Genomic DNA, 21,530 nt, shown 5'->3' with positions numbered 1-21,530 from the left:
TCAGCCCATGTTGAAACTTTTCCCTGCTCCTCCTGCACTAGTAAGAGGAGAGCCCCTTGGTGTAGTGGTGGCCAGAGATAAATCTGTTTGCACTACTTTAAAAGTTTTATCTCTGCTTTCCGTGTGCTTTGACACACAGAGGTCTTCTTTTCCTTGGGAGGTGGTGGGGTGATGGCTCTGCCTGCTCGCTGCTGGAGCCGCAGTGGGGAGCGTGCTGCTCTGGGCTGGCTGGGTGCCAGGTCCGCCTGCCTGGCTTGGGATCGCTCACGCACACAGCCAGGCGTCTTTCCCTGCAGTGTCACGTAGTGTGTCCCATCCAGTTGCTTTCTTTTAATTTCCCATGTGTGCTGGGCAAAAGTGCAGGCTCTTGAGCAGCAAGCAGACGTGGCAAAATAAGGCACGTGGTTAGTCTGGGGTTTGGAAGTCTGGCTGTGCTCAGGGATACAAGCTGATACGGGTTTCTATCTTCTAACACCCTAATATACTTCCACAAACCCTTTTTTCCCCCCTTTTCCCCCTTTTTATTTTGCTACAGATGCTCAGAAGTGTGAGCTGATCTGCCAGTCCAAGGGAACAGGGGACGTGGTGTTCATGAATCAGGTTGTTCATGACGGTACCCGGTGCAGCTACCGAGACCCCTACAGCATCTGCGTCCGGGGCGAGTGCGTGGTGAGGAGCTGATGGCGGCTGCGTGCGACTGCCCCTGTCCTTTGCCTGTCCAAGAGAGTGCTTGTGCATCCCCCTGACCCACTACCCCTTGGGGATGTATGTTTTAGTCCAGGGACCGACCCTGTGTGCAGCAAAGGGTTGTGGGGCTGGTGGCGCGATGGGATGAGCTGCAGGGATGTAACCCCGTGCTTGTCTTCTCTTTCCCCACGGGTGACAGCATGTCGGCTGTGACAAGGAGGTCGGTTCCCTGAAGCAGGACGACAAGTGTGGGGTCTGCGGGGGGGACAACTCCCACTGCCGGACAGTGAAGGGCACGCTGGCCAAGACCCCCAAGCAGCCAGGTGAGCAGGCTGGATGGGTTTGGGAGTGGATTCAGTCAGGGGCAGCTGGATACTTGTGTGGGTGTGAGTGGTTGCGTGTCCAGTTGGAGCAAACCTGCTCTTCCTTTTCCCTCCGTCCTTCCTTCCCTCCCTGTCAGCAGGTGTTTTGAAGATGTTTGAGATTCCAGCTGGGGCAAGGCACCTTCAGATAGAAGAGATGGAGCCGGCATCTCACAGCATTGGTGAGTACTCTGTAGTTAACCTCTCCCTTCACCCTCTACCTCTTCCTTGTCCCTGTTCTTACAATTCCCACCCAAAGGGTCCAGTCCTTCAAAGGCAGACCAAAGGAAATGATGCTGGAATACCTCCTTTCTCCTCCAGCTGTTAAGAATCAAGCCACGGGTAACTTCATCCCTAACGCCAAGGGCAGAGAAGCTAAAAGTCAAGTGTTTATTGAGATGGGCTTGGAGTGGGAATACACCGTTGAACATGGCAAGGAGAGCCTGAAAACCAGTGGGCCTCTGCACGAGGCCATCAGTGTTTTGGTAAGCCTGGGTGACACATGCTCTGGGGATGTTGGGGATGACTGTCACCCAGCAGTACAGAGGTGGTCTGAGATGGGATGTAGGAGGTGGTGGAAGGACTTCAGTAGAGAAGGTATGTAGGGCATATCATTAAAACCAGGGATATGAGCTAGCCAAAAGCAAGGAGCAATGAGCTGCATGCAAGAATGCTATAAAGATGCATTGCTCAGGTGTTTACCTTTGAGTCCAACTGTATTTCGCTCTGTGCAGCAATTGCTTGTGACTCCATGTCTTGTTTTAGCTGTACTGGTACGTGGAGGAGTTAGGGATGGGTTCCCTGAGCACCCAGGGAAGGGGTAGGTCTGCACTCCCATCCATCCTGTGGCTGGCGCTGGCTTTGGGCATAGACTGTGGTCCTGCAGGTCAGAAGAGAGACCAGGGGCATGCGACCCAAGGCTGGAGTTGGGATGTTTGGGCAGTGTTTTTCTCCACAACTGGAGAGGTGTGTTCCCGAAGGGTAGACTCTGTGTTCAGAGCCCACCTAATCATGTTGGAGGCAATAATAGGGTTTGTTTCTCCTACTCTTACGTGTACTGTACCATGTGGTCATTGTTAGTTTCTTTTTTTTATTTGATGGCCTCCTCTTCCATTCCCTCTCCCATGGCATCACTCCTCATCTCCTTCCCCCTCTCCAACTGTCCTCTCTCTGCCTGCAGGTCATCCCTCAGGAGGAGGAGGCGAGGAGCAGCCTGATGTACCGGTACATCATCCACGAAGACCTGCTGCCCATGATTGGAAACAACAACGTCCTGCTTGAAGAGATGGATTCCTATGAGTGGGCCCTCAAGAGCTGGTCTCAGTGCTCCAAGGCGTGCGGAGGAGGTAGCTTTCCCTTCGTAGCAGCCTACAGTGCATGCTTGGGAGGATGCTTGGGTATGTTAGGCAGTGCCTGAGCCCTTTGGGGCAGCTCTGGCTTGCAAACATGCAGATGCTGCTTTTAAGTGTTCCTCCCCAAGATCATGTATCGCAAGGCTTTAGACCTAGACCTGGTACTGCTTGGAGCCCTGGCTTTCTTCTCTACACCCATACCCATGTTCTTTGCACCTCTGTAATTTGGGGGATCTACACGGAAATATGAGTGTTAACGGACAGTGTTGTGGAGCAGTTTAGGCAAGCATTTTAGCCAGATTTCTTATGAAAACAGCCCATGTTGTTGTGTGTGCATACCTTTGCCTGTCTATCCGTGTGTACCTGCTACCGTTTTTTAATTCCTTGGCTGTGTTTAACTGGATTTGAGCCAAGGAGTAGTGATCTTGCAGGTGACCGCACCTAAAGCTTGCATGGGAATAGGTGTGGACACCCCAGCAGGTGCTGTGATGGAGGGCCCGTAGTACATTTGGGCTCCCAGCAGAGTTATTGCTGGATTTTTTCCCTCTGGGAGGAAGCATGTGTGCCTGCGTGCTGGTGTTGGGGAGGTTTGCTCATGAAAGCCTTGTCTTCACATGGCTCCATTTGATGCTGGCCCTGCTCTGAGAGAGAGGTGGGCCAGAGACTTCCAGAGATCACTTCCAACCTACCTGACCCTCCAATAACGGAGAAGACCTCATGCTTCCACCTTGCGCTGACCAGTTTGCAGCTGGAAGATTTTGGGACTTGCAGAGCAGGAAAACAAGCTCTTGCTGGCTCCCTGGTCCTTGCTGCAGCAGGGCTCCTGGCAGGGTGGCAGGCATCTCATGGCTAATGCTGGCTTAGCCCCAGTCTGGTCTGCTCCCAAGCAAGCACAGCTTATTTGGCAAATTATAGCAGTGTTTTGGCTGGGCTTGCGATGTGCTGCTTTTTTTCTTTCATCTGGAGAAATAAAGCCAAATTTTTAGCTTGCTAAATTCTCTTGGGGCTGTGGTGGCTGTGTCTCCACCAAGAAACTCTGATGTTTTGACCTGGGTTTTTGGGAGAGGGAGCAGGGAAAGGCTGAATGTGTGTGCACCCTACAGCAGCCTGGGTGACCCCAGGAGGATGCAGGTCAGCACCCACATGAGAATCCTCTGCGAGCCTGGGGTGAAGCACTGCTTGGGTCCCACCTTGAATGGTGACACCTGAGAGCATGCGTCCCAGCAGGGATGCAGGAGAGTGACTGGGTGGGGAGCTGGTGGGACCCCCACACCCATTGCCTCGGCACCCATGCTCTGCCCCCAGGCATCCAGTACACCAAATACGGCTGCCGACGGAAAAGTGACAACCGGATGGTGCATAGAAACTTCTGTGACAATGGCAAGAAGCCGAAGCCGATCCGGCGGCGCTGTAACATCCAGGAGTGCTCCCAGCCAGCGTAAGTCCTCCCCCGGCTGGCCCAAGGTGCTCTCATCCCCTCTATGGGGTATGTGGGGCTGTGTTGGGAGTGCACCAGCTGCTTCTCAGCGCGGGCATCACCTCGCAATGGCAGGCATCACCATGTGCATCTTTCCCCTCCCCGCAGCTGGGTGGCTGAGGAGTGGGGTGCCTGCAGCAGGTCCTGCGGCAAGCTGGGGGTGCAGGTGCGGGCGGTGCAGTGCGTGCAGCGCCTGCAGGATGGCACCAACCGCACCCTGCACACCAAGTACTGCCCTGGGCAGCGCCCTGAGACACGCCGGCCCTGCAGCCGCCTGCCCTGCCCTGCACAGTGGAGGACGGGCGCCTGGTCGGAGGTGAGCTAACTGGGGAGGAGGAGGACCCCCGGCTGCGTGGCAGTGTCGGGAGGAGGGAATAGGTGCTGGGTGTGAGGGCCAGGTGCTTACAGAGTAGGTTAGTCTCATAGGGATGGAGATAAGGGTACAAGAGCCAGTGATGGTTTGTGGGGAAAATCAAAATTAGACAAGGGATAGCATCCCTGTGCATCCTGGTGGAGAGTGAGGGCGGGGGGTTGCTGGAGATGGGTAGGGAGACTCCTTATTAGAAAGCAATATCCACCTGAGGAGTAGTCACCTGCAAGTACTTGCAAATACCCCACTGGTGTGGCTGCTGGGGCATGCCAGCTCCCCCCACCCCATCGCTGACTGTCTGTCTGGGCACAGTGCTCGGCGAGCTGCGGGGAAGGCGTCCAGCAGCGGCAGGTGGTGTGCAAAGGCAGCGAGAGTGGTGGGCGCTGCGAGGGTGACAAGCCGGAGGCTGTCCAGGGCTGCCATGTGGCCCTCTGCCCAGGTGAGAGGAAGAGGTGGCACTCGGGGGGGGGGGGGGGGGGCACACACCAGCGGGGATCAACCTTCATGCACGCCTCCAGCTCATCTTGGCTTCAGGGGGATGCCAGCACAGGTCAGGTTGAACATCCCTGATGGTGCTGGCAGAGAAAGGGTTAAACACCAGCCAAAATACTGCACTTTTCTGTTCTTGGCCCTGATATTTGCTGTAGGTGGTGTTGGGTTTTCTGGCAGTTTGCAGATGCGGTGAGCTGAGGTATGATGGAATGGGCACCCTGGAGTTCGTTTTGGGTTTTTCTGGGTGGCTTAAGTGCTGGGCCAACCAGGTGCTCCCCAAGGGACCTTGTTTTTAAGGAGATCCCTTAAAACAAAAAAATTCCTCATTAAAATACTCCCCCTAAGATGTTTTGAGTGCTCCCAGCCTCCCATGGCAGCTGGGCATCATGGTGCTCTCTCTGCAGGGAAGGGCTCTGGCATCACGGCCAGCACCGATGCTGGTGACCATGGCACGCCCAAAGTGCAGCGAGTGCCCCAGGATGGGACCAAAAACCCTGTCAGCAAGATCTCCTCCAGTAAGTGTCCCTGCTTGGGTAAGGGTGACGTTTCCCGGGATAACCCTCCCGAGGGCTTCTGCTGCTCCCCATGGGAAACGCAGGCAGATGGGAGGGAGGATGCGCATCCCAGCAGTGGTTTTGGGGAGTTTTGCCTCCCACCGTTACACGCCTGATGCCTCTGCTGGCAAAGCCTGCCACTCGATTGCCATCTTGTGGAGTCCGGGATCTTGCAGTTGCCACTGCCTTTGGCTGGGCATCATGTTGCACTCCCTTTGCCTCCCAGATTTTATGCCCTTTCCTTTTAACCTTGAACTCTTTTCAGCCTGCCGTGTTTACCCATGCAGGGTGATAGCTTCTGGCTTTTGCCCCTTGCTTAAAGCAAGGGGTTGCTTACAGTGCTTCATAGCTGGTCGAGATGCATCAGGATCCTATTTAAGATGCTGGTTTGGAGCATCTGTTTCTCTGATTTTTATCTCCCATGCACTTGGGGGCTTTGTTTTCCAACTCCCTCAACCCCTTTCCTATACAAGCGTTTCCAAAATTGCTGCCCTGGGACAGAGAGCAATAGTAGGGGGGTGTCTTGTTGCCTTTGGGACTGTCGGAAAGGTGGAGGGGTGGGAGCTTAATGCTATCTTCATCATCTGTGCTGTCTGACACTGCTCTGTCCCTCTCCAGGGGAGCCTTGCCTTGGGGACAAGTCCATCTTCTGCCAGATGGAAGTCCTGGCTCGCTACTGCTCCATCCCTGGCTACAACAAGCTCTGCTGCGAATCCTGCAGCAAGAAGGCCTCCTCCACCACTAGTTTGCCCCCCCCCACCGGCCCCAGTGCTCTCCAGGGCACCGCTGCTCCCAGCTCCACCATCGCTGCCTGGGGGGAAACTGGTGGGGACCCCACCCCAGCACCTCGGGCCGAGCCAGCTGGTGGCAGAGGGATGCCTGACAGCGGTGCTTTCCCTGGGGGGCTGCCAGCCCCCAGCAAGCTGGGCAGGGGCCGGGCAGCCAGGTAACCCTCTTGGGACCACCTTGCCGTAGGGCAGGGGAAGCCTTTTGCCTCCCTCTCTCCCTCTCTCCCCTCCTCCCCCTCTTCTCCCCCACCCCCCAACTTCCAGTAATGGTTTTCGTGGGTGGCGTAGCCAGGTTTGGAAATGACTTGGCTCACCCAGAAATTCCTGGGAAAGCCACTTTTTTTCTCATGATCTCCCTCACCCTCCCCTGCTGTGGCATGTTTTTTTTGACAGTGCCACAGAAAAAAAGGTGAAAAGGAGCAAAAATAGTGACAGGAGCTTGGCTGCAGTTAGATGGGCCGCTTCCTCCCAAGGTGCTAAAAAGATTTGGGGGGAGGGGGCTTGAATGTTGATTTTTTTATTGCCCCTGTCCCAAGCAGCAACACAAGATGTGCTGGAGAGGGGGGTCCTGGCTCTGCAGTTCAGCCTAGCTGCTCAGAGCTTGAGGGTAGCAATGGGAGGATGCTGGGAATCTGGGGGGGGGCAAGGAACTGGAGGGAGGTGGTGGGGTGCGTTGGGGGAAGTGTCAGGGAATGCCCAGACTGCTGCCCTGGGCTGTCCCTGTTGGGGTAGAGAGTTTGGGAAACATGTCTGGGGGAAGATGGAGTGTGAAAACTATAGACCGGATTCTGTCCTGCATTGCAGGATAGGCAGGAGGAGGTCCAGGCAACCCTAACATGAGCAATAAGAACAAGATCAAAGACCAAAAATACATGTAAAAAATGCCTGTCACCTGGCGGTGACTTTTTAGCCAATGATGCCCTTGGCCAGCCTTGAGCTGATACCGATGCCTAGCCTCCCCAGGACCACTAGCCTGATCCCTGCACCCTTGTACCCAGTGCCTGTGGGGCATCAACATGTTTTGGAGGAACATGGGGACATCTGGGAAGCCAGGAGTGGGTTTTAAGGGCAGTTATGACAAAAGGAGAGAGGCAGATTCATCTGTGTCTTTTTTTGTTGCATGGGAGGGGGTGAAAGGGGGATGATTAACGCTGTTAAAATATTGTGCCAAGTACTAAATGTATGCACAGCACTTTAGGAGCCTAGGGCTGCGTGCAGCTTGCTTGATGTCAGGCCTGCTCCAGGCACAGGGTCTGCCTTGAGGAGTTATAGTCCTCAAAACCTCCCCGGGGAGGGGTCAGGCAGCCTGCTGTGTCCCTGAGGGATGTCTCCAAGAGGTGTCCCCAGTGGGGCTGCCATGGTTTCGGTGCTTAGTGGTGTGCAGCCTTCCAGCTGAGGGCATCCAGCACCTCCAGGTGCGGTGGCAGGGGAAGGTGGGCTTCCATGGTGGATGAACGCTGGTAGGGAGGAGGTTCTGGGGACAGAGAGGTGGAATCAGGGGAAGGCAAGGCTTGCCAGGAAGACCAGTTTGGCATTGTAAAGTGGGATCTCTTGGGAGCACGTGAATGGGTGCGTGCACTGCAGCCTTGATGGTACTGCTTCCCTGGACATCTGAGGAGCAGGACGGGGCATCTCTAGGGGCAGTGTTTGGGAAGCTCTTCAGGTGCCTGGGGCTTGCTTGCAAGGCGGCCCGGAGTGCTTGGCATGTACTGGGAGGCTGCCAGGTTTAGGGCATGCTGCTATTTGAGCCTGGTGCTTTCAGTGCTGTTGGTGCCGGGGCAGAGCGCTGCATCAATAGCACTCGTGTGGCTGCAAGGCACTTGAGGTCAGAGCACCTCAGAGGAGCTCACATCAGTGCAGGCTTACCTCAGCCTTTGCTGGTCTGATGTGGATTGCAGCAGGGAGGAGGCTGAGGTACATGCTTTAATTGAAATGAATGGAGACCCTGTGCATTCCTGATGTTTTAAGCATTGGACTGCCTCTGCAGTGCTCCCCTGGAGCTATGCCACAGTACAAAAAGGGCTGAAGAGATGTTAAGACGGCAGCTTGTGCACCCTCCTGCGCCTGGAGCGCCTCTGAGTCAAGGCAGGATGAGCGCTTATCTAACTACTCTTAAAAGCATCTGAAGCTCCAGGTCCCCAGCCTCCTGGGTGCTGCCCTTTGGCATTAATTGGGCTTCACAAAAGGTGGAACAAAGCCCCACATCACTCTGAGCCAAGCAACCAGCACACCTTGTGGGAGCAGACAGACAGAGGGATGCCGATGAAATTCTGCAGCGGGGTGCCTGGATCTGAGGTGTGCAGGTATTGGAAACCACAGGATCAGTGAGATACTGCGTGTGTACCAGGGTGGGATTCATCCCTTGGACTGTTGATACCACTGCTGTGCCCCTTGCCGGCCTATCCACCAGCAGTGCTCTCCAGCTGGGAGTGCCAGCATTTATTGTGCCAAAGATAACACTTTGTTTACTCTTCAAGGCGCATCTCTCCCTGGAGGTGCAGGTGGGAGGGCTGGGGCTGGCACAGGGTGTGCCACAGCCTTCTCCTGCTGCTGGGACAGCCCTGGGCTGGCTCGGGGCAGGATGGAGCTTGTTTTGCCTTTCCCAGCCTGACGCAAGGCTTTTCTCCAGCGTTCAGCCCCCTGTCCCCTAGCATCGGAGGTGTTGAATAAAAGCAAAACCTTCCCCCCTCAGAAATGGGCTGTAATGTCTCCAGGACACAGCATATATGCATGCGTGCATGCCTTCTGATGCCTTCCTCTCAAAATCTTGGCTGTACCCCTCCTTCAGTGCTGTCCTGGGCATTAGTGCTTTATTGCATTAGGAATATTTGCAGTGGTTCCTTGCTATACCTCGGTGGAGAGCTGTGGCTGAGGGCTGGCCCAGCCCCCTTGCACCCCACAGCCAGGGTCCCCGGGTAGGCTTTGGGGCAGGGGGGCTGCGCTGCAGGTGCTAACCCCCCCCTCTAGCTGAGAGAGGTGGGTGGGATTTAAAGCAGGGTGCGATAAAGCCCCCTCTGCCGCGTGCGGGTGCTCTGGGGTGGTGATGCTGCAGGGCTGGGACCCAGCACTGGGTATTTATTCCGAGTGAACGCAAGAAGCGCCTAAGGCAGGCTGACGTTGGGTTGCTTCTTGCTGCACAGATGCCATGGTGTGTGGAAAGCTGCGGCATGGGGATGGAGTGCCGCAATGTACCACCTCCCAGCAGGGATCTGGTCCTGTCTCCAGGAGGAGAGGGTGCTCCGGTCCCCCACACCCTCTTGCGCCAGGTGTACGCACCAAGTCATTCCTGTGATGTAACCTTGTCCAGTGTTACGATGATGTATAAAGTTTTGTACATACAAGATTCAGAGCTTTTTAACTTTTAATATTTATTAATTTTTTTGGGTTCTTTTTTTTTTTTTTGGAACTCTAACATAATGTAAAATAAATAAATAAATCCACATCAAGATCTCATTCTGTTGATTTATTTGGAGGGTTGGGTGTGTGAGGGGGAAAATATGAGTGTGACCTGTGTGTAGTTGGTGACATGGATTTCACACAGCGAGCTACCAGCTCTTTAATTTATTTCAGCCCAGCCCCTCTTTATCAGCTAGTTTCACATAACTGTTTTGTGGTTATTCCCCCCTGCCTTAAATAAGATGAAGACCCAGCAAACCCCACAGGTAAAAATTCCAAGCACCCTGCCACGGCTGCAGGAACATTTCATGACACCCAGCTGCTCAGTTTCACTCTTGCAAGGCTTGTTTCTAGCTGTGGTTGGCAGCGGCTTTATGGCACAGCGTGCTTGTTCCGAAGGTGCAGGGTCACCGGACTGGCTATCCCTGCTGCTGCAGAGAGCTGTGGGTGTGGGATGGCCGGTGATCTCCTGAGGATCATCTGAGGACAAAACCCACCAGGGGTTTTATCATGCTGCAGGTTTGCAGTGACAAGCTCCCCTGGAGGCATGTTCCTGGAGGGCTTGATGCTGCATTATGAGGTCCTGGGGCTGAGCCTGACCTTCCTGCTGCCTGCCTCCACTAGCTGTTTTCTCACTTGCCTTGCCGCCCTCTCTCGTGTTGCAATACCCAAAGTCGATTGAACTGGTGGTGAAAAGCACATTTCTGACCCCTTGGGACATGGTTTTAGTGCCATATGCCTGCTCCGGCTGTGCCTGCCACTGTTAGCATAGCAGGAGAAAAACCTCTATGTATATGCATCTGTACACACACAAATACATACCTTAGCTATCGCAAAAATAAAGATGTGTTACTGGTTCAGGCTAAAAAGAGCCCCTGAGCTTGCACTGATGACTGATGCCACGATCAGGTAATAAATAAAGAGTGAAGAAATTGGGGCAGGGCTGAAGTTGCAGAACAAACTGCACTGTGGGCAGCGATGCCTGACATCAGGTTGCGTTTTGACAGCCACCCCCTTCCCTTGTGCATGGCAAGGAGGAGCAATGCCAAACACCCACTACCATTGCTGCTCGTGGATGAGGTCTGGGCAAGGGTTTTCAGGCAACCCCTAATGCAAGGCTTGGTGCTGCCTTGGTCGCCCCAGCTTGCAGATGCTCTGCTCTGTCCCTGAAGCAAGGGCACAGTGCTGGGTCAAGAGCATCCTCCGTGCTCAGTGGGTGGGTGCACAGTCTTGCCCCGTTGCTGGTGGCTGCAGCTCCTCAGCCATAGTGGCAATGAGGAGGGGCAGGAATGAGTTTCCAGCTCAGGCTGTCCCCCTTGTGCTCAGGCAGACTCTGTCCTCCCACCGCTCAGGGACACGTGGTGGCAGAGAGGTGCTGGCAGAGGTGTTTGATGAAGTCTGCTTGGGACTGCGGCAGGACACGGTTAATGACAGACGCAGGGATCCAGCCCTTTGGGACAGAAAACACCCCAGATTTGGTTCCACTGGGTCAAAGAGAGTTGGGGTGCCCATCCCGGGGAGGAGGGTGCATTTGCACACCGGGACGCATACCCCTTGCTGTCTCACCCAAGTAACACGGTGGCACTTGCCTTCAGGTCCATGCTCAGGAGCCAGGTGAAGTGGGTACAGCTGGGGTCCCCTGCCAGCGGCTGCAGGACGATGCAGCTCAGCCGGGACTCAGCCCTGTGGTGGGCAGTGAAGCAGGCAGTTAGGGTCCACCCCAGGGGGGAAACAACGAGTGTAAGGAGATCCCAGAGCAAACACAAGAGGAGCGTGTGCCTCCCTTGCCATGCCCAGTGCAAACATTCATGGCTATAGCAGTGGTCTCCCCCCTGCAGTGACACGATACCCAGTGATGGTCGTTTGTGGAGGGGACTTTACCTGATGCAGCCTTCCTGCAAAGGCAGTGGCTCGATGTGGGTGGCGGTGCCCACCAGGTAGATGGCTGTCTCCCTCTTGCCACGGTGCCGCACACTGATGAAGTCCCGCTGGCCCACCAGGTTGCCTGGGCTGGGAGCAGTGACTTCGTGTGTCACCAGTGTGTCCGCCCCGACACGCTGCAGCACCTACCAGAACAAGGAGCACCACAGGCATTATTAGGCTTTTCGTGACTGCCCCTCCAGGGACATCCCTGCCACCCCCTTACTCCTGTCCAGGGGACGTTAATCCACCTTGGGGACAGCAGTGTGGGGTGGCAGCATGAGCAGAAGCAGCAGCAAAGCAGGGGCTTGGGACTTGCACCTGGTGATAATTAAGTCCCAATCCCCTGCAGACTATTAAGGGGGAAAGCTGGTAATTTTTGCAGCCTTTTTTATCTGGGATGGGACTCTCCCTGTGTTGTTTCTTTTTCTGAAGGGGCAGGGAAGTGGTAGCAATAAATAAGCAGAGGCTGGGTAGCATCTGAGCCAGCCCAGGTGAGGTAGGGGAGACTTTCTGAGGCCAGCAGCTTGCTTAGGGATGTGCTGTGATATGGGAGCTGAGAAATAAGGCAGAATACTCAAAAGAAGCCCAAGACAGCACATAAGCTTCCTGGGCGTGCCCCTGCAGTGTGATATGTTTGGTTTTGCCTCTTTTTTTTTGACCTGTCTGATTCCCCTGGACAGCTTCTCCCTGACATTAAAGTCAGAGCAATGTCAGAGTCCCACAGTGTGGAAAAACCTCTGTGAATAGGCACCATACAGAAAAGAGAGCTTGGAAGTGACACATTTCTCAACGCCACATCAGTAAAGCACATCTTGTCTCCCTGGGGTGATATCCTGCTCTTGCAGAAGTGAGGAATTAGCTTTAATCCTTCAGCAATCTTAAAAACCTTGATAAATATGAGGTCTTGGATGCTAGCAACCCTGGCAATGCATCTTGGACCGTCTGTGTGTGATGGCATTGCTGGCTGCCAGTCCCTCCCCACCTTACCTTCACCTGGCTGAGGGTTGGGTTCCACTGAGGCATTTGCTCAATCCTCTCGAAGAGCTCCTGGTGCAGCTGTGCCACTGGCACGGCCAGGATCACCTCTGCCCGAAACACCTTGCCCAGCCCAGGAAGGGCGGTGCTGGACACGGCAGCTCCAGAGTCCTGGGAGAGCAGAGAGCCTGTATCAACCCCAAATGCCCCGAGTCATCAGCTGCATGCTGAAATGTCTTGCTAATAAATTATCCCAGTCCTCTTTTTAATCACTGCTTGGTTTACAGGCAAAAACCGTTATATTTAAATCATGCCGCTCTGATTGCTTTTTTTCTTAAGCTCCTTCCTAGCTAAACAATTCAGCAAACAGCTTAATGAACAAACACTGTAAATAACAACAAAGTCACAATCTGTTGGGGTTTTCTGCAGAAATACTCCTGGCTTTCCCCAGGAACACGATTATCTGAGTTTCCCCTTCCAAGCGTTTTCCTGCTGTCTATTTACTTTGCAGATTTGCTTGTGAATGTTTTTAATGAAGGCTTGCTTGGAAGCCCTCTTTGCTGTGCATGCTTTTGCATGGCGTATCTGCTGTGCCCATGGTGTGCCTTCAAGCAGGAGAAATAAGAAAAGCATGTCTCCCCTCCCCTGGCTCATTTCTCCTGCCGAGAGCTTTTGTGGCATAAAGCAGTAAGGCAAGAGGTGGCTGGGCTTTACCAGCATCATTTCTGCCTGCCAGCTGGTGTGCTGCTGCAGGATGCTCAGCGCTCGCTTCAGGGCTGTTTCTCCCTGGGTGATGTAGGAGAGGTCCACACTGGGGAACCGGCTGGTGCTGATGTCTCCAGCAGGCTCGGGGCAGGTGGCTGCAGGAGCAAGGCAGAGCAATGTGAAAAGCTCCCCCCCCCCCAGCTTTACCTGTGCACATGGCTGTGAGTACAGAAGTGCACACAGACCTGGAGCAGAGGGTTTTGCTGACCTGAAGTCTTGGCTTTTACCACGCAGCTGGTTCCCTCTTGGGCTGGGGGACAGCCTACTGCAGAAACCCTTGCCCTCAGGAGCATCCCTGGCATTCATTCACTGAGTCTGTACTGACTACTTGGAAAGCTTTTTGAAATTGCTTTCCAAATCAATTCCCAGTAACACCGTGGTACAAATTGCATGTTGCTTGGGTATTACTAACACTGCATAGGCAACCTTTGGACCAAGCCACACTTCAAAAAAGCCAGATGAATTTGCGAATTTTCAAGTCTTTGGGTAAGCGATGGAAATAGGGACACAGCAGACATGCAAGAAAACACAATAAGTTCCTGTAACCTCTGCTAGAAGCTTTGGCTGCCGGTGCAGCGAACCAATGCAATTTACCTTCCCAGAATCTCAGGGTCTCCTTGCTAACCCCGCTTGCCGTCAGTATGAGGAATGCTTTTAAGTTACCAGAGAGCTGGAGACCAGCCCAGGAATGAGAAGGTAATTAACTCTGTCTCTCAAAATATAAGTCAAATCATATGGAGAGGGTGCATTTTAATACTCATCCCTCCACCATGTGTTGCAAGGGGTTGTGAGCAGGGCTAGGAAATATGGTATCCAACCACCCGGGCTGAGCTTACCCGTCTCCTTCCCCTTCAGCCTCTGAACATAATGAGGAATTTTGGAAGGCAGGCGATGGGATCCTCTTACCACCAGCCCTCTCACATCCTTCTGTATTGCTGCAGCGGCTGTTATCTTCAAGCCTAGGGGAGAGACATGCAGGCTTTGGTGAGCACAGAGCATGCTAGGGAGATGCTGTGGTGCCCTGGGTCTCTGCTGGAAGTTCATTTGCAGCTAAGACCAAGACTACCCTGTATGTGATATAACGCGAGAGGAAAATCAATGCTACTTTTCTGCCTTTTTTTCCCCGAGGTTGGAGGGGAGGCGAGTGGTGCTTACCGGGCAGGCGGCGGAGGTGATCATGGGCAATGCCACAGCAAAGCTTGATGGTGGCCCGCAGCATGGCGCAGGAGCAGGGCTGCCTCTGGGAGCACGCTACAGCCCGGCACGTCTTTATAACCAGCCTGAAGGACAGCACCTGATGATAGGACCACGCTGCCAGATAGCAACTGGGAATAAGGAGTACTCAAGGACAAGGCAAGCGAGAGGAGGGGCTGGAGGGAAAGGCCATGCTTCCCTCTGAATGAGCCGTCCCTGCCTTTTTTCCTGCCCTTTGCAGGCAGCTATGAATGAACGTGTCCCCAAGGCATGGCTGGGATGGGACACTTTAGTGGTCCCCAGTGCCACTTTATCGAGGACTGTGGTGGCAAACCCAAGCCAGCAAAGGCAACTGGTGGCACTTGCACAGGCACAGCATGGAGGATGGAGTGGGAGATGAGAGCAATGTGGGTTTGCTCTTGGGGAGTGTGGAAGCTGCTGTTAAATCCATACTTGCAGAAAATGGTGCTTCTTCCTGTAAAAATTTCATGGAAGTTAAGATGGTAATTGCTGCTGTTGTAACTCCTCAAGTAATGCCTTTTTTTCCTCTTTCCTACTTTATTCTCTCCTAATCATCCCCCGCAGACCTCTGTTGCTTATGGTGATCTACATTTTTGGCATGAAGTTATTCAGTCCTTCCCCTTGTTTTTTTTTAAAGGTTAAACACAAAACCTACTAGGTCACTCTCTAAAATACAGCCATACTGTACTCCTCTGCCCCTTGGCAATACCTGCTTTTTCAAGTGCTTTGAAAACCCTGCTTGATTTTTACCATGGAAAGGCTCTTCCACCCATATGTAGCCAATGGGTCGGGTGCTTCTCTTTTACACAGCATCACTGCCGCTCACTTTAACTTCAGTCTTTGAGGCTGCCACAGTCAAAATATTTGGGCAAAGAGGCCAGAAGGGCTTTGGGGCTTTAAAGGGATAGGAGAGACTTCAAGACTTGCAGTCTGTTTTGGTTGCAGTCAGCATGTTTCTTGCTTGGATGGGGACAGTCCTTCCACAGCTGCTGTGCAAGCACTGCAGGTTCTGGCACTGCCTGTTCCCTGGCAGCCCTGGGGCTGTCACAGCGGTGATGGGGACAGTCTGATGAATCTATGCAGTACTGCATGTTGGTTTGAAAAGTGTATTATTTGGAGTGGAGTAGCAAGACAGGTGCCTGTGGATGTTTTTTGGGCATGGCAGCATAGCCATGGTTGCAGAGTAATTGATTAAGTAGGAAAAGCAGCAGTAGGAAATTCACATTTTCACCCTAAGCTGACGGAGTTGAATATAGTTATTTTCTCTTTCTAACTGATGGTGCTGGGTCCCTTTGGGTGCGTGCTCGCTCCCAGGAGCAGCCACTCACCAATGGGGTGACCTTTGCAGCCTGCCTGGCATCCCCGCAGCTGAGGAAAGCAGCGGCCCCTGCCAGTGCAGGTAGATGAGCCAGGGCAGGGGCTCATCCCCATGTCACCCTTCATAGCCTTGTCCCACATGTGAGCTGAGGAATCCAGCTGTCTCTCCCAACACCTTCTGTGCTGCTAATATCTTTTTTCTTATAGCAAGCATTGCATCCCTCCAATACTGGCAGGAATGGAGGGGGCAGAACAATTTCCTACAAAGGCTTCAACTTTATTTCCCATGGGTTTTGGTCCTGCTGTGCTGGAAGGTTTTATCCCAGCCCTGGGGACTTGTTGGCTCAGCTCAGCAAGTTCCCAGGCTTCCCACCTGACTCACCAGCCCCAGCCCTGAGTTTCCCCCGCCCCCCCAGGCTTTTCCTGCAGGGGTAACCTCATAGCACAGCTGCTGTGGCTTGCACAGCTGTGTCCCATAGCAGCTTTCTCCCTCTGTTCCTGACAGCTGGGCAGGTTATAACAGCAACCCCTTGCCAGCTGCTGCTCCTCGGGTCCTTTGCTGCTTATTTGCAGTCTGCTCCAGGGTGGCTTCATATGTGGTGGCGGCCAGAAAAGTGCCTGTGTGCATGTCTCATGTCTGCAGGAAAGCCTTGTAGGTGTGCCCGTGTGATGTGCATAACCTAAATAAGCTGCAAGCCTTGCACTAGGGGTTTGGGAGCTGCGGTGTAGCCCAACGGCATTTCCATGGGAGATCTGCTATTGCCAGTGCTGAGATTTACACTGCTGCTTTGGTGAGCTACAAACTACTTTTTCTGTATTTTTCACAAGGTCTGGGGAGTCACTGGGGCCCAGCAGTTAGGAAGTACAATAGGAGTTTTTGCAAGGAAGGAGAGAGCAGTGACTAGTAAATCTACTCCAGCGCTTTAAACCTGCGCCTCTGCTAGCCCCCAGGGAGAGATGATCCCTGCTAATAGTCTATCCTCTCACACACATTCCCCTCACTTTTGCACACACTTTCTCATGTTAGTTTTGTCTCTGTAGAAAGTTGTAATAGACAGGCAGATAATGTTTTATCGCCCCATTTGGTGGGTGGTGTCCATATGCTCTCCTGAGGGCTGTACGAGATGTCCTGGGAATAGAGTGACTTACAGGGAAAAAAAATATCAAAACTTGCCTGCGATGGCAAGCCTGGAGGCCAGGAGAGGATGGCATTGCTACGTGAGACCCCAGCTCAGAGTGGTGAGAGGCTGCCATGGGTCAGCCCTGGCCCGTTGCGTGCTGGTGCAAAGGTCCCATAACTTTGGGTGCAGGCTGTGGGACACCCCGGGGTTGCAGGGTGCCATGCACCCACCCCTGCGTGGCTGCAGCAGGGCGGCTTTGGCCCGGTATCTCCACCAGGTTTGGCTGCAGCCACTGGAGGTCACTGCTGATCTGCAGCTCCACGTGGAAAGCCACTTTTGGAGAGGTGGGTAGGAGCCCCGCTCCCAGGTGCTGGGTCTGGGCTGCTCTGCCCCTTAACCCCCTGGAAAACCCTTGGGAGCTGGGTGGTTGCTGCATGTGGGACTGGGAATGAGATCTGGCACCCCAGCCCTCCCAATTAGCTCTGCTGCCTGATGCAAGGACCCCTTGGGGACTCATCGTTTCCAGTCGCACAGGGCAGGACCCCCTGGAGGGATGCTGGCTCAGGGAACACCCTACAGCTCCCGAGCGAACAGCGCTGCCAAATGGGAAATGCAGAGCCTGTAACCTGCGCCTTGGGAGGCAAAGGTACGATTTCAGCCGCTAATTCTTCCCTTGTTCTAGTCAAATACCCTGTGATTAAGTTAACTAGTAGGAATAATGTCCATTTGAAGGAAGACACTCTTATTTGTTTCTCTTCTTCTTGGCCTGGGCACCGAGGCTTGGTGTCCTACTCCAGCTCCGTGGGTGCAATACAGAAGAAATGGGCAATTTTACAGAAATGCCTGTGTCCCTTCACTGTCCTCTGCTGTTTGAGCATCCAACCAGAACTGGAAAAAAATATCTCCAGAAGGGACCTAGAAGCTTTAGGGTTCACTGACTCAGCAGGAGAGCAAAGCTCCAGTAGCAATACAGACTGGTAAGATCCCCATTGAAATGTCCTCACTGTTTCGAAGGGGGCTGGAAACATTTCCAGCTCCAGCCCTAGCTATGACACCTCATCCCACTGGCAGGACAAGTATCATCCTTAGGACCAGAAGTTCAACTGCTTTAGGGTAACACTGGTGCACAGCATTTAAGTAAAACCTGGACTAAAATCTTCGGGGTTTCCACAGCCTCTGAACGCTGGTGTCTTTTCATCTGCAGGTAGTGGGCACACCACACTTACTTGTTTAGGGCAAAACTGATCTGCTATCTGCTGTAGGAGCTCACCCATCAGCAACATTATCCTCTTTCCCACCCCAAGGGGTAAGGCTGGCATTTTCTGTGCAATGAAAACCTCAGCTGAATGAAAAATCTGCCCCTAAATCTCCTTCAGAGGTGGAGAAGAGGGAAAGAGACCAATGGAAAAGGTCCTAAATGGCAAGTGGATGCCTCCCGGCTTTGGCTGTGGAGCAAATACTGAGAAGTTTTGGGTCCAAGTAGTCCTCAACAAACACCTGGTAGAGCAGCATGGTTTTGGATTGTGATTAAGGCTTGTGTAGGTCCATAGGTGGTCACAGATGTGGTGCATGCCAGCAGAGGTTATAGCAACTCATCAGTGCACAAAACATAGCCTGAATCAGCCCAAATCCTGACCGTGAGACAAGAGGAGTGGGAAATAATGGGATATTCCTCGTGAAGATGGGGAGCAAGGGGAACTCAGAGCCGCTATCAGCAGCTTGGCAGAAAGCTGAGCAATGCAACAAGGGCGATACGGGCTCCCTCCTCCCACGGTCACGAAGGGATCCTCCTGTTCAGACCCGAGGGCAAGTCTCAGGCAATTATTCTCTGTGTGTCCTTGAGACCCCTCTGAGCGAGACTGCTCTGTAATCAGCAGAGCCTTGATTCAGGGGAAGCCCTGATTTTAAGCAGTCTTGGATGGCCTCCAATACCTTTGCAGAATTTGGCAGGAGAGGATAAGGCAGTGACTTTGGTCCCATGGGAACCCTCCTGCAGGGCTGCCGTTGTCCCTAATGGTGCTCCAGGGGTTTCTAGGAGCAGAGGTAGCCCTGCATCTCTGTCTTGCAGACCTGATGGGGCATTTAGCTATGGGTCTCTGAGGCACCCTAAATATGGAGCTAGAAAATGGGTCCCTAGGGACCTTTGGCTATGCTGTTCTTGCTGTAAGTTCCTGTGCTATGGGAACTACTGTCTGCCTCTCTCTTCTTCCTAGCTGTGTCCCCAGAAAAGTTAGGAGTCAAACAGAGATAATATAAAAATACATGGCCTTTATTTCTGTACATAACCAAAGCACTTGTAGTTAGTGTCTCCAGATGGAAAAAACACTCAAGTTTCTTCCCCCTCAAACCAGGATGCTCAGTGCTACATTGTCAGGCTCATAATAGTAATAATAAAAAGTTCAATGTCCTTCTCTTTTTCTAAAAAGCACATTTTATAATACAAAAAAAGGGGCTACAAAGAATTAAAAGGCACATTCTTATTGGGAAAGAATGAAGGAATACTGCTTTTTGCCTCCCTTCAACACTGGAGCGGTGTTTTGTGGCTGATAACAATCCAACTTGAGAGGAGAATGCAAAACAGAAGAACAATATTTACTTGAAGCTAATTGTAATTTTCACAAATGGTCACCAAAAGAGCCCAAATATCAGCAGGAGAGGGAAGCTGCTGTGTCTCTGTTGCTGGAACGCTGCCTTCCTCTATGCAGGGTTGAAGCAATCTTATCTCCATCTACTGCCTCAATTAAAATAGAAGGGCAGCTGCTGTTCAGGTGATAAGAGAGGCCAGAGGCTTCTCCATTAATATGTAAACTTTGGATCAAAAAGGAAGAGGAGAGGTTCTAGGCAGAAGCCACCTTTCAATAGATAGGTTTTGAATCTGCATGCACCAGCAAAAGGCACTTCGAAGTATGTGCTGGCTCCTATCAAGAGGAGGAAAGTGATGGGATGGAGGTATGACCCCACTACTTAACTTTTCCAGTGTGGGTTGAATAATGTACACCCTGAAGTACGTTTACCTGAAGCAACAGCTTTGTAATGTTCAAGCTCTCTGTGATAAATTCTCAAATCCAGAAAGGATCATGTCAGTCAAACATGACCTCTTGCCTTCCATGACAACCAGAATCTGTATCTGCCCTATAGGATGGACTGAACCACCAATAAATCATTACAAAAAAACCACCCAAAGGACAAAGAACATTCCAAACACTTTGGCAGCTTGTGCCCATGGTTTGAAACCATCTGGTTCCCCAGCTGGGTATTGCTGACTTCAGATCCAGCTCTGTGTATGACCTCTGTAAGACTAGTAATTTCTCTGCTTCCAGTGTCTTCACCCCACGCTGGGAGTGCTGATAATCTCAAATCATCTTTTTAATCCATTCTTTGAAAACACAAAAATGCTTGTGCTCTTGTGGTTTTTAATTAAAAGCTGGCTTTTATGACATTGGATGATTCTTGCAGCCTTGCCTGTCTTAGAGGGAAAAAGTGTGGAAAAAGTCAAGTGTAGACACTAGGAAGCAGTCATTCAGGATCAGCATCATGAGGGGATATGCAGAACTGCAATGAGATGCTTTAATGCCTTGGAGAAGTCAGTGTCTCTTCCCTTTTTCCTTCAGTGAGTCCCTGTTTGAGTCCCCCCCATCTCCTTCCAACCTCCCCCAGCAGCTGGTAGATCTCCAGCATTTTTACCACATTTTTAAGTTTCACCCTCAATACAATTCTCCCTGTTTCAAGATGAGGATTGACACTGCTGGTCCATGCTCTTTAGAAGGGTCTCTTGCAATCTGCTACACTCTTCCCTGCTCTGTTGTAATTTTGCCTTCATTTCCCCAGATTTTGGGAAAGCTCTGTGGGCTGCATTCCTCTGCCGTGCTGCTTTTATTTGCTCTGAATGTGAATCTGACCCCCACTGAAATACATGTTGTTCCCCCCACGCTGGCCTCATCCTTGCTGCCTGCTGTGGCACCAGCCACATCCCTGGCAACAAGAATCCAAATTTCCCCAGGAGTAAAAGGATGGCAAGAAGCTGTGAAGGAGCTGAGTTGCCTTTGTATGCAAATAAATGCAAACACCTTCAATTAATCTGGAAAGAACATACAATAACTGGCAACAGGTTATGAAGCATTTCATCTTGCTTCTCTCCCTGAGGATTACTCTGGAGTGAATGTCTCTATGGCTGCATAAAAATTTTTTTAAAAACCTCATACCTTCTCTAGAAATATTTTCTTTTCCATGTTCCTGGACCATTTGGCAGCTGCAAAACTGTGCCTTAAAGGAGGGTCATTCACTCCGTCCACGGGGAATCTCCTCCCTGCTGGCTGCAGATGTGCTCTCTCCTGACTGCTTTGATGAATGGGGAGAAAATGTGGCATTTTTGGCTATAGGCTTGCAGAAAGGTTTCTTGGGCTCTGAGAAATCATTCATTTGCAAAAGAAGGCTCTTTTTCACAAGGACCAGTTTGGCTTCTAGCAAGCCAAGGGTTCAGACAGGGAAATCTCAGCCTTTGGGGTGGGGAAGCCAGGTTTGGCTCCTCCAGCCCCAAGCAAGGGGTGCCTCTGGCTGTCCTGCAGCAGTTCCTCTTGTAGTTTCTTCTGATGCCCTTAATGCAGCATTTTTCTTATTAAAAGAATGTTGTGGAGGAGTTGGGCAGAGCCCTGGACAGCTCATGTCGGGTTCACATAAAACTGGGGTGTGTGGCAGGGGAGGGGGCAGTTATTCAGTCCCAGAGTGCTCAGATTCTC

The 21,530-nt window shown here is 52.4% G+C and overlaps 2 protein-coding genes across 5 annotated transcripts in view; one reads left to right on the top strand and one right to left on the bottom strand.

Moving 5' to 3' along the window:
- Positions 1 to 9,423, top strand: part of ADAMTS14 (ADAM metallopeptidase with thrombospondin type 1 motif 14) — a 39,313-nt gene extending 29,890 nt beyond the window's left edge. For 2 of the 4 annotated variants that reach the window (XM_037400310.1, XM_037400308.1), the window contains exons 13-22: positions 536 to 669; positions 887 to 1,010; positions 1,151 to 1,231; positions 1,371 to 1,534; positions 2,230 to 2,395; positions 3,707 to 3,839; positions 3,987 to 4,194; positions 4,561 to 4,687; positions 5,145 to 5,255; positions 5,913 to 9,423. In XM_037400310.1, coding sequence (XP_037256207.1) covers positions 536 to 669; positions 887 to 1,010; positions 1,151 to 1,231; positions 1,371 to 1,534; positions 2,230 to 2,395; positions 3,707 to 3,839; positions 3,987 to 4,194; positions 4,561 to 4,687; positions 5,145 to 5,255; positions 5,913 to 6,244 — 1,580 coding nt within the window. In that variant the 3' untranslated portion in view covers positions 6,245 to 9,423. Of the gene's footprint in view, positions 1 to 535; positions 670 to 886; positions 1,011 to 1,147; positions 1,232 to 1,370; positions 1,535 to 2,229; positions 2,396 to 3,706; positions 3,840 to 3,986; positions 4,195 to 4,560; positions 4,688 to 5,144; positions 5,256 to 5,912 lie in introns of all 4 variants that reach the window. The other 2 variants (XM_037400309.1, XM_037400307.1) reach the window with 1 other exon arrangement.
- A 1,403-nt stretch (positions 9,424 to 10,826) lies between these two features.
- On the bottom strand, positions 10,827 to 14,360 carry LOC119153963 (steroidogenic acute regulatory protein, mitochondrial-like). The gene is made up of 7 exons (XM_037400994.1): positions 14,297 to 14,360; positions 13,978 to 14,100; positions 13,091 to 13,236; positions 12,389 to 12,547; positions 11,360 to 11,544; positions 11,068 to 11,161; positions 10,827 to 10,928 (listed from the first exon to the last, which is right to left on the bottom strand). The coding sequence occupies exons 1-7, from the start codon at positions 14,358 to 14,360 to the stop codon at positions 10,827 to 10,829; spliced, it is 873 nt and encodes a 290-aa protein (XP_037256891.1).
- Positions 14,361 to 21,530: the final 7,170 nt, after the last annotated feature.

The sequence above is a fragment of the Falco rusticolus genome, chromosome 9, assembly GCF_015220075.1.
Source record: "Falco rusticolus isolate bFalRus1 chromosome 9, bFalRus1.pri, whole genome shotgun sequence".
NCBI classification, from domain to species: domain Eukaryota; kingdom Metazoa; phylum Chordata; class Aves; order Falconiformes; family Falconidae; genus Falco; species Falco rusticolus.
This window is presented reverse-complemented; position numbering and strand designations above follow the sequence as displayed.